The following is a 12,292-nucleotide window of genomic DNA, read 5'->3' as shown; positions in this document are numbered from 1 at the left end:
GCATCAAGTGGTCACTGGTGAGGTTACAGGGGGAAAACCCCAATCACATGCTCTGGAGATTCCTTCGTTTAAGGTGGGCTCCTGCCTGCTTCCTGTTTCTTCAAAGAAGAGAAGCTCTGTGTGTTTTGCTGAAGCAAGGAGTAGCGACCATTATGCTCAGCTCTCTCCATCTGCTGATGTGTGGGATGTAATCCAGCTTGCAGCCTAGCCACAGAGGCTTGCAACATGCTGCTTTTGTAACCACTCTTGATGCTTTGATACTCTGCTTCAGTAAGGAGACTGAAGCAAATCAATCATAGAATCATAGAGTTGGAAGGGGCCATTCAGGCCATCTAGTCCAACCCCCTGCTCAACGCAGGATCAGCCCTAAGCATCCTAAAGCATCCAAGAAAAGTGTATATCCAACCTTTGCTTGAAGACTGCCAGTGAGGGGAGCTCACCACCTCCTTAGGCAGCCTATTCCACTGCTGAACTACTCTGACTGTGAAAATTTTTTTCCTGATATCTAGCCTATATTGTTGTACTTGTAGTTTATACCCATTACTGCGTGTCCTCTCCTCTGCAGCCAACGGAAACAGCATCCTGCCCTCCTCCAAGTGACAACCTTTCAAATACTTAAAGAAGGGCTATCATGTCCCCTCTCAACCTCCTTTTCTCCAGGCTGAACATTCCCAAGTGCCTCAACCTATCTTCATAGGGCTTGGTCCCTTGGCCCCAGATCATCTTCGTCGCTCCCCTCTGCACACTTTCAATTTTATCTACGCCCTTCTTGAAGTGAGGCCTCCAGAACTGCACACAGTAATCATCACTATCACTATCACTAAATGTAATAAAGCTCAAGTTGACAAATCACTCTTGTTTCTTAATTAAGTAGGATAGATGTGGATTCCAGTGGCAAATAAGACAGGAGCAGGCAGCTTAAAACAAAGGGAGAAAACAGTCAACTGCTGTGGAGTAGGATGTAGCATAGGTTAGCCCAACCAGCAGGGACACTGAAGGTCAACACGCAAGCTCTGAGTGTGGGCCCCTGGATTCTAGCCTAACACTAGAACCATTACATCACAATGGTTCTCTGTGATGTCACAAGGAACCAGTAACGTCTGCCCAATCAAAAGAGTTCCAGAAGTCGTACAAGAAGGCAGATTTTAGCTAAACAGCAGGGACCTCTTTCTATCTATTTCAGCATTCAGTCTTTGCGTAGGTCGTTTGGTCTGGTTCCAAGAAAGATCAGACAGGCCTTTCATGGAGTGCGTGAGGTCTCAGGGAGGCAACCTGAGGAGGAGGAGGCTTGGACTAGAAGGGGCCCTGACCTGGTTCCATGGATCATCTCATGGCAACAGTTGTACAACCCGATCAGGGCTTTGCGGTCATCGATACGGCAAAGGAGCAAGATGACGGACGCGTAGGTGACAATCAGGTCCAGGTAATTCTTGGTGAAGTCGTAATTCACATGCTGCAGGAAACCAAAGAGAAGGTAGATGCAAGTCAGGAGTAATCTATCATCGATCTAGAAAGCACATTTTTATGGGAAGGTTTGTGGCTTAATGGTGGAGGATCCGCTTGGCATGCAAAAGGTCCCAGGATCAGTCCCTAATCTCTCCAGTTCCAAAAGATCAGGTAGCTGGTACCATAAAACAGTGAGCGTTGAGACCCCAAAGTGGGTCTTAAAGCCTCTGAAAGTGGGTTGCAGGTCAGCCCTCCCTTTGCATCCCTCTCTTTCCTTTCCCCTTGTCAGCTGCCCACATTCTCATCTCTCTCTCCTTCTTTGTGACCATAATGGGGGGGGGGGGGGGGAAGAGCCTTCTGGCAACCAACAGCTGAAAGAAGAGGAGGGGACAGGTTGACAAGTAGGTGGGGGGTCCTCTTGGAGCTCTCCACCATCAGCCTTGGTTGCCACCATCATGAATAATTTTGAATAATTAATTCTGAATAATTAGTTTTGAATAACTTTGTGTGTCATCTGCAAACTGAGGCCCCTTCCAACTCTGTTATTCTATGATTCTATTCCTGCATAGCGCAGGGGGTTGGACTAGATGACCCATGAGGACCCTTCCAACTCTATGATTCTAACTGGGCCACTACACCACTCATCCCGAGATGTCACAATGGCTGGATCATTGGGCCTGCTCCCAAAAACCCAGAAGCACAGAAGGAGGTTTGCCAGATTGGATGGGTGGGTTTGGGTAGTGAGTTAAGTTATCCAGTACTGGAGGGAGAGGGGTTGGGTCAGGATTAATGGGGGGGGGTGATTTTATGTGGGCTTTTATCTTGTAGCCCACCATGAGCCAGCCTGACTGGACACAGCAGGTAATAAATCAAAATAATAGTGCTTGTGGTTGTGGGTAGTGGTTGTTGCTGGTTGCTGGTTCTTGGTTTTTGTTGTTGCTGCTACTGCTGCTGTTGTTCCAGATCATTTCTGAATACTTTATCCACCCATTCATTCCATTCATTCATTCATTCATTCATTCATTCATTCATTCATTCATTCGATTTGTATACCGCCACTCCCAGGAAGCTGGCTCACGGCGGTTCACAGTAATTTGGCATAAAACAATATCCAGTTCCATAAAAACCACACACAATATATACAATAACAATTCCCCCAAACTATAAATCTATAACATGGTGGTAAAATACCAAACAACTCCTCTCCCCACAGCGGACCTCCTGGAGTCGGTCCGGAAGACAACATTGGTGATGATAGAAACCAGGGGGTAGATCATCTGTCAGCTCTGGGCACAGTCTAGTACTGTGCCCGGGAACCTTAAGTGGGGTGGGACCTGATCTCATACCCCGATAAATAGCACTGGCCCCAATACCGATCCTCGTGGGACCCCACTGCTTGCTTCTCCTCTCTTCTGAGAACTGTCCATTCACTCCTGTGGTTGGCCCTCCAAGGGAACTGAGTGGGGATGTCAACTTGGTGTTTTGGCAGAGACATTTCTGGACAGCGGCGAGGGCTCTCGAATGCGTGGCCAAAGCTCAGTGGGGCAAGGTAACTTGGCAAACCCCAATATACTTTAATGGCACAAGATACCCTATTCACAAGATATGCAAAGGCAGCTATCTCTTATGGCCCTCTTACTCAAGGGGGATCTTCACCACAGCAACGGCCACACCCCTTGCCAGTGAAGCTAAGTCTGCAAATTCTGAGTGGGGAAATACCTGGAGAGTTGGGGGGGTGGAGCCTGCAGAAGGCGGAGCTTGGGAGGGGAGGGACTTTAGCAGGAAACCGGGCTATATAGCTCCTGCTCCAAAGCAGCCACTTGCTCCAAAGCAACTCTCTATTGTCTGGAGGTCAACTGTAATAGCAGGATATCTCCATGACCCACCTGGAGGCTGGCAACTCCAGATGGAATGTCAACCATACTAGCTGCTACTGCTGCTGCTTCCTTTTTTATACTTTTCAGCCTGTTAGGCACAGCCTCCCAGTACTAGTAAAGCTTGGCAGCCATGCTGAGTCATGCCTGCTGGAGGTTAATGCTTGCACCTGGAACTCCTTGATTAGGAAATCTAAATCACTAGAAGGGAGCCATCCTGCAGCCATTTATGGATATGGAACCAGTTGCCAGTATGCTTGAAGGCAGAATATGGCCCCTTGACCACACCGTTCTTAAATCTTCTGCGGGGACTCTTCCGCATTGGCACCACACTTAGGTCCCTCAAGTTCTTGCAAAAACCACAACCCAAATTCTAACCACTGCATTGCACTGAGTTCTCCTATTAGTTCAACAGCACCACATCTACATGAGTTCTCACACTTGGTAATAGCATCAACAGCTTACCAGCTGCCAGGAGGCCTGGTCAGGGGTAGTCAAACTGCGGCCTTCCAGATGTCCATGGACTACAATTCCCATGAGCCCCTGACAGCATTTGCTGGCAGGGGCTCATGAGGATTGTAGTCCATGGACCTCTGGAGGGCCGCAGTTTGACTACCCCTGGTTTAGATGATCCCCAAAACCAAGCCTTCCCAAAACCAAGCCATGGGCTCGTGCATGCTTTCCTTCCATCTTACCCACAGCTATCTTCTCAGGTCCCTGTTTAATGCTGACCCTGGTTGCCAGAACATCTGGATCCAAGGGTGGTCAAACGGTGGCTCTCCAGATGTCCATGGACTACAATTCCCATGAACTGTATCACTTGAACAACTGGAAGTCATGCTTCATTCCAGAGATACTCACAATGTCGAAGAAACACTGGCTGGCATCGATGGTGTTCAACAGTTCATAGACGTGGTCCTAAAACAGAAAAGTGGGCAGTGATTGAACAACTATCATAGAAACCTGGATTTTCATCCACCTTGTGGGTATTACCCCTCCGTTTCTTGCTGCATAGCATCCTTGGAGTCCCTAACAAAATCAGGGCCGAATGAGGATCTAAGCTACCTCCCTGGGCTATAAGTGGGTCAGATGCAGAGGTATGTTCTGAAGTTCTGAGCTTTGCACGTGTGCGTTGGCCCAATTCAATTTGGGACTACAGCATGTTGGGGGGGCTTTCCTATACATTACTATCCTGATCTAAAATCGTGGAAACAAACAAAACAGAGCTCTACCACCAGGTCTTTGGTTGAGGCCAGGGTTAGGAACAACTGGGGCCCCTCCTCCAGCCAATGTGGTACCATCATGCGATCCTCCCATCTTGTGACAACTGTCTAATAGGGGTGGAAGGGGGACCATGCCATCTTCTTGTAGTTCATGTTTTTAAGGGGATTGGTTTTATTGGGGCTTTTATCTGTTTTATGTAACTCACCATGAGTCTACAGCAAGTGGCAGGATAGAAATGGAATATATAAATATATGTTTGCCTTGGACTGCAAGGCGAACAAACCAGACAGTCCTAGAGATCAGCCCTGCCTGCTCCTTAGAAGGCCAGATCCTGAAGATGAAACTCAAATACTTTGGCCACCTCATGAGAAGGAAGGAAGGACTTCCTGGAGAAGAGCCTAATGCTGGGAGCGATCGAGGGCAAAAGAAGAAGGGGACAACAGAGAATGAGGTGGCTGGATGGAGTCACTGAAGCAGTTGGTGTGAGCTTAAATGGACTCCGGGGAATGGTAGAGGACAGGAAGGACTGAGGGATCATTGTCTACGGGGTCGCGATGGGTCGGAAATGACTACGCAACTAACAACAACAAATATAAATAAAATAGAGTCTGTGCCATTGGATAGAATGGAGCGGGCACCTTTTTCGGAACCCCTGGAAGCGGACCCCGTGGTCCAATCATTGTGAAATTCAGAGAGGGGTCAGTGGAGATCCTCCCAGAGCAACCCTGAAAGTTTGGAGGCTGTAACTAAACCCGCCCACCCCCAGGCCATGGGAAAGGCAGAAATGCTGGAATTCCCGTTAAAGTCAATGGCGCCATTGACTTTAATGAGCGCCAAAGCCAAACTGGACCGAATCGGGGCCCTGGTCCAGAAACCAAGTCATAAGCCAGATCCTTCCTGCCAGGATAAACTTCTTCATAGCTCTTCCCTCCTCGTTTTGCCCTTCCTTTGCCCCCATAACTATCCCTCGTTCCCCACCATGCTTATGTTCACACAATGACGAGAGAATAGGGTGAACACATGGCATACCAGAAACTTTTCTGTGGCACTGTGGCTCAAAAAGAAAGGGGGTGTGACGCTCCTTAGGAGGGGGTGCCAGTGTCCAAACACATATTGCTTTGGTAGCTACCAAAAAGAGCCAGATTTGAGGATCAGGGCAAGGTTTGGACCCAGAGCGTGAGAAGGTGCACAGTGGCAGAAATGCCCATTGCTTTCCAGTTCGATTCGAGAAACCCATCAATCTCTACCTGTTTGGTGGAAACAATGGTATGTTACAGTGGGTGGCACAACCCATTATTAGTACTAAGCTAGGGTTGCCAACTCTGAGTGGGAAAATACCTGAAGATTTGGGGGAGAGACGCAACCCGAGAAGGGTGGTGTTTGGGGAGGGACTTCACTGGAGTATAACAAAGTCCACCTTCCAAAGCAGCCCCTTTCTCCAGGTGAATGGATATTTGTTGCCTGGAGAGTAGGTGTAATCCAGGAGATCTTCAGCTGCCACCTAGAGGTTGGCAACCCTAAGATAAACACTGTAAGCCTGACAGTGTAAGGATGCAGTTCTGCCTACACATGACCTACTATCCCATCCTGACTGGATCCAGGTTGGCAAATATATATATATATAATATATATAAAACAGAATAAAACATCTTTCCCTTCACACATCCCCAACATGCTGCTTGAATCAGCCCAGGATAACTTTGAAGACAGTGACAAATGTTTGTGTTTCTGTCCTTGGACATTAAAGATCTATCTCATTATACATTCGGCTGTAAACTCTGTGTAGCATTAAGACAGAAATGAGCACTTCATCTTTCTCCTTCAGGAAAAAAATGGTCCCTTCACTTCCTGAGAAGCTGGCTTTCTTAAGAGGTACGAAAGTGTCAAGATTATTTATCTACATGCTATCTTTGCATCTCTTGCAAATGCTTTGGGTACACAAATGTGACTTTATACTCTCATTTTAATTCTATTTTGGTACTCCTGCATTTATGTTCTGTTTTTTTGTGTTTTGTTCTGATTTAGGTTTTACATTGGAGAGGGGGGAGAGGAGGGGATTATATTGTTCTGATTTTACTTTATAGCACAGACTAATTCGGGAGTTGTTTTTTGTTTCATTTTTCAAGCAGCAACTTCTAAACCACACTGCATCCTGTTGCCCTTGCCCCAGGCTGTCCAATGAACTAATGAGAGGCTGGGGGATTTGATAAGCAGACTAAGAGACTGTTGTTCCAGGGGAGGGCTAGAAGAGGGTGCCATAGAGAGGGTGGAGCAGAATTGTTCTCTCATGCCCCAGAGGGACGGACCAGAATGAATGGGATGAAATTAATGCAAAAGAAATTCCATCTAAACATCCAGAAGAAGTTCCTGACAGTCAGAGCGGTTTCTCAGTGGAACAGGCTTCCTCGGGAGGTGGTGGGTTCTCCATCTTTGGAGATTTTTAAACAGAGGCTGGAGAGCCATCTGACGGAGAGGATGATTCTGCGAAGGTTCAAGGGGGTGGCAAGTTACATTAGATGAGCGATAGGGATGTGAGTGTCCTGCATAGTGCAGGAGGTTGGACTAGATGACGCAGGAGGTCCCTTCCAACTCTATGATTCTATGATTCTATGAGGAGGAGGAGGAGGAGGAGGAGGAGGAGGAGGAGGAGGAGAATCTTATATGCCGCTTTTCTCTACCCGAAGGAGTCTCAAAGTGGTTTACAACCGCCTTCCCTTTCCTCTCCCCACAACAGACACCCTGCGAGGGAGGTGAGGCTGAGAGAGCCCTGATATTCCTGCTCAATCAGAACAGTTTTATCAGTGCTGTGGCGAACCCAAGGTCACCTAGCTGGCTGCATGTGGAGGAGGAGTGTGGATTCAAACCTGGCTTGCCAGATTAGAAGTCCGCGATCCCAACCACTATATCGAACTTGTAGAAATGAAGTGCAGAAATGAAAACTCTAGGGGTGGGCAAGAAAGCCCTCAGAACATCATATGCTCCTGGATCGATTCTCCATTATACCCTATAGGGACCGTTGACGATAATAGTCTCCATAAGGTATAGTGGAGCTGAAAAAATTCGTCATTCTTGAATATTTACCGAATCCCATACCAGTATTGGGATTCAGGAATATAGGGAAATACTGGTATTGGAGGGGGGGGGTGTCAGTATAACTGAACCCTTTAGTTATAATGTACCCTTTATTTATATTGAACCTCAAAACATCAGCATTGTCACATTAGCTCACCACGTGCCCTAAACATGTAACCCCTTTGCCCCCATGATATCTGCCTGCCACGATCCACCCAGAATAGGATTTCTTGCATTCTGAAAGAGTGCAGCACCCAACAGGGGCTGTTCGGTGCAGTGGTTAACAGTGCTGGCTTTTAATCTGGCGAGCCAGGGTTGGTTCCCCGCTCTTCCATAGGTAGCCAGCAGGGTGACCTTGGGCTTGTCCTGATAGTGCTGTCAGAGCTATCTCTGCCCTACCTCCCTCACAGGGTGTCTGTTGTGGGGAGAGAAGGGAAGGTGATTGTAAACCGCTTTGAGACTCCTTCGAGTAGAGAAAGGGGGCATATAAAGACCAACTCTTCTTCTTCAGTCTCTCTCAGCCTCTCCACCCTCACAGGGTGCCTGTTGTGGAGAGAGGAAAGGGAAGATGACTATAAGCCGCTTTGAGCCTCCTTCAGGCAGAGAAAAGAGGCATATAAGAACCAACTCTTCTTCTGCTTCAGTAATCTCAGGGCTCTTTCAGCGTCTCCTCCCTCACAAGGTGTCTGTTGTGGGGAGAGGAAAGGGAAGGTGATTGTAAGACGCTTTGAGACTCAGTGTAGAGAAAAGCAGCATATAAGAACCAACTCTTCTTCTTCTTCAGTAATATCAGGGCTCTCTCAGCCTCAGCTCCCTCACAGGGTGTCTGTTGTGGGGAGAGGAAAGGGAAAGCGACTGTAAGCCGCTTTGAGACTCCTTCAGGCATAAAAACCAGCTCTTCTTCTTTCCCAATCAAAGCTGACCCTGAGATGACAGAAGCCGTACCTTGAGAATGTCTGCCTCCTTCCGAGTTTTTCTCAGATGGAATACAGTCACTTGAAAGTGGTGCCTTCAGGAAAAACCCCCATCCCTTACTAACACTCACCCGGAATTCTAGCACATCCACGAAGGTCTGATAATAGGCATTGAGCGCCCGGAAAATATCTGCTTTCTCTTTGTGGACTGGCCCCAGATGTTGCTGCAAAGAAAAACAGGGTGTGAATAAGCAGAACTGACCCTTTAGAAAACATCATGGTTGTATAAAGCTCCTGACGCCAGGTCCTTCCTGGCCCCCAGCAGGGGACAGTGGGTAGGGTTGGGAAACAACTGGAGGTTTGGGGGCACAGCCTGGGAAGAACAGGGAAAGGGGTATAGAGTCATAGAGTTCACCCTCCAGAGCAGCCACTTTCTCCAAGGGAACTGATCTCTATCCCCTGGAGATGAGCCAGTTGTGTGGGAGAGTGACCCTTCCAGGAGATCCACAGGCCCCCACCTGGAGGCTGCCCCTACACAAGGCCCAGCACTGCACAACTCTCTTGCACAAGGGCAAATAAAGCTGAGAAACTCCCGGAGATTTGAGGGTGGCTTCTGGGGAGGGCAAAGTTTTCTTTTTTTGGGAAGGGGGGATCTCAGTGGAGTAAAAGCCATACAATCATCCTCCAAAGCAGCTAGGTTCTCCGAGGCAACTGACTTTAAGTAAATACTCTTTAAGTATTTGAAAGGTTGTCACTTGGAGGAGGGCAGGATGCTGTTCCCGTTGGCTGCAGAGGAGAGGACACACAGTAATTGGTTTAAACACAAGTACAACGATATAGGCTAGATATCAGGAAAAAAATTTCTCACAGTCAGAGTAGTTCAGCAGTGGAATAGGCTGCCTAAGGAGGTGGTGAGCTCCCCCTCACTGGCAGTCTTCAAGCAAAGGTTGGATGCACACTTTTCTTGGATGCTTTAGGATGCTCTGGGCTGATCCTGCGTTGAGCAGGGGGTTGGACTAGATGGCCTGTCTGGCCCCTTCCAACTCTATGATTCTATGATTCTATTTATTTATTTATTTATTTATTTATTTATTTATTTATTTATTTATTTATTTATTTATTTATTTATTTATTTATTTATTTATTTATTTATTTATTTATTTATTTATTTATCTATCTATCATATATACCGCCCTCCCCGGAGGCTCTATGACTTCTATATTCTGGAGATCAACTGTAATTCTGGGTAGAAGCTTTTGTGTGCATATATCTGAAGAAACGTGCATGCTCATGAAAGCTTCTACCCAGAATTAAACTTTATTGATCTTAAAGGTTCCATTGGACGCAAACTTTATGCTGGATCCTTGTTTTACAATATGCAATAAATGTGCAAGTGGTGCCCAACACCTTCACAGTATTCAAAATGTAGTAGTTTGTTCCTGGAAAATGCTATTTCCTTCCTCACAGGCACTCTCTGTCTCTGTCTCTCTCACACACACCCACCCACACTCACACACCACTGTAAGAAACTCGCAGTGCTGTTGTGGGACCTAGATAGTGAGACATTGCTACCATGAGCTGATCGCTACAGTGAGATCAGCTTAAGGTGACCAGATTGCCCCACTTTTGGAGGGACACCTGGGGGCACCTGGCAAATTGTACTTATGTTGAAATTACAATATATATATATATTACAATACTATTTTTGCATTCTATGCGTTCTATGAAACTTTTTGTTGCTCCATATGGACTAAATTTTTAATCAAGAACCCCCCCGGTCAATGGTGTCCCGCTTTACCAATGTTAAAATCTGGTCACCTTAGATCAGCTATAACAGTGGTCCCCAACCACCGGGCTGCGGCCCAGTTCCGGGCTGCGTAGGCCTGGCACTGATTCGCGGCTCCCTCTCCCCGCCCCCCCCCCTCCCCGCAGTAAGAAACTTCCCAGGCCGCAAGCTTGCGGCCCGGCAAGCTTCTTACTGTGGGAGGAGGGGGAGAGGGAAGCAACCTTTGCTCACTGGCAGTCTTCAAGCAAAGGTTGGATACACACTTTTCTTGGATGCTTTAGGATGCTTTGGGCTGATCCTGCGTTGAGCAGGGGGTTGGACTAGATGGCCTGTATGGCCCCTTCCAACTCTATGATTCTAGGATTATATGATTCTAAGCAGTCCCGCACATGCGCGGCATGAGCAGCCGAGCAATCGCCCTCCCTGCTGCGGCCGGTCCCCAGCCTGAAAAAGGTTGGGGACCACTGAGCTATAATACTAAAAGATCCCCAGGCACTACTTGGATGGTGTGGTGGCCAAACTGTGGCTCTCCAGATGCCCATGGGCTACAATTCCCATGAACCCCTACCAGTATGTTCTTGCAAGAGCTCATGGGAATTGTGGTCCATGAACATCTGGAGAGCCACAGTTTAGCAACCCCTGATCTAAAGGATGGCAGCGCTATCAGCTGCATCATGGAGCATCATGGTAGGACCAGAACAAATCCAGCATCCATTCTTGCTTCTCTGTAAAGGTCATCTTTGATCTCTAGAACTTGCTGCAAATTCAACCGTGCCTGCCAGTGCTGCTAGAAAAAGAGCCCTCTATTGCCAGGAGCCGAGCAGATCTGACTTCCCCACCCCAGCTCTGAGGGTCTCACTCACCGTGCTGCTCCGTGTGTCCACGTTGGGGAACTTTTTGTTGATATATTTGATGCAAGGCTCCATGGTCTTCTCTGTGAAGAAGGGCGGCTTGGCTCGGGGATCGGTGCATGTCTGCAAAGGTAAACAAAAGCTTCGGTCATTAGCTCTCCTGTGGGGACAGTTATCTAAGTCACGGCCTCCTCTCTTACAAGCTGGCCCAGCTAAGACCCTGGATAATCCTTCCCCTTACTGAAAAAATAATGGGTAGAAAAAGTTGGAATCTGCTAGAACTGTACTGTGCATGATTCAAGAGCATATGAAGATATCCTGCAGGGGGCATCGGAGGAGATGTGTATTTAGCATAGTTAGAATAGGAACTTCCTGGTGAATCCCAAAATATCTCTTCCTCATTGGTTCCATTGGAGACTTCCGGCTCCTTTGACCACACTTCCTCCCTGCTTGCCTCCAGAACAGAAGAATGAATGAAGAGCAGTTAAACAATTAGGACCCCCCTCTCTCTCTCCTTTCATACTCACAAAGTTTGTTCTCTTCACAACAGAATTATTTTATTCTATTTTAAGCAGTTTGGTGCTTTGCCCTCTTGCAGATTTAAACTCTGCCAAGGGAAAAGGAGTTGGGGGTAAAGACTGCAGGCTTCCAAGACAACCAATTTATGATCACACCGTACAGTAGCAGAAGATGCTGAGGAAGCAAATACAGACCACCTCTTCCCCTATCCTATGCCACGAATTTCCTGCATTCTGCAGAGGGTTGGACTAGATGACTCTGGATGCCCCTTCCAACTCTGATTCTATGACAGCTTGGCTCACCCAAGTAGGGTCTTCTGTAGGGGCCAACCTGCAAATGGGCAGAATCCACAACTGCCCTCTCTATTGTGGCCTGTCTGATGTCAGGGAAGCTCCCCCACTCTTGGCTTTCCACAAACTCATTAAAACAAAATTATTCAAGAGTGCTTTTCTCTGCAGGCAGTAAGGCAGCATTGTACAAAACGGTTTCTCAACAGTGCATTCCTAAAAGCACTTTCCTGTGAGTAAGCCCCACTGAGTAGACCCTAGTCGGATTATGAGTACACTTGGTTTGGATGGCACTGAAAGTTACTTGGATAAATCAACA

At 47.4% G+C, this 12,292-nt stretch overlaps 1 protein-coding gene and 1 long non-coding RNA gene across 2 annotated transcripts in view; one reads left to right on the top strand and one right to left on the bottom strand.

Annotated features, from left to right (window-relative positions):
* Nucleotides 1-12,292, bottom strand: part of NCKAP1L (NCK associated protein 1 like) — a 92,953-nt gene that overhangs the window by 73,928 nt on the left and 6,733 nt on the right. The window contains exons 2-5 of the mRNA XM_077329262.1: nt 11,180-11,290; nt 8,662-8,754; nt 4,182-4,238; nt 1,311-1,453 (exon numbers count right to left, since the gene is read on the bottom strand). Coding sequence (XP_077185377.1) covers nt 1,311-1,453; nt 4,182-4,238; nt 8,662-8,754; nt 11,180-11,290 — 404 coding nt within the window. The remainder of the gene's footprint in view (nt 1-1,310; nt 1,454-4,181; nt 4,239-8,661; nt 8,755-11,179; nt 11,291-12,292) is intronic.
* LOC143833432 (uncharacterized) lies at nt 2,138-11,729 on the top strand. The gene is made up of 3 exons (XR_013229634.1): nt 2,138-2,173; nt 6,370-6,416; nt 11,050-11,729. It is a non-coding gene; the product is annotated as an uncharacterized LOC143833432 (long non-coding RNA).

Source organism: Paroedura picta, chromosome 3 (assembly GCF_049243985.1).
Source record: "Paroedura picta isolate Pp20150507F chromosome 3, Ppicta_v3.0, whole genome shotgun sequence".
Classification (NCBI taxonomy): Eukaryota; Metazoa; Chordata; class Lepidosauria; order Squamata; family Gekkonidae; genus Paroedura; species Paroedura picta.
This window is presented reverse-complemented; position numbering and strand designations above follow the sequence as displayed.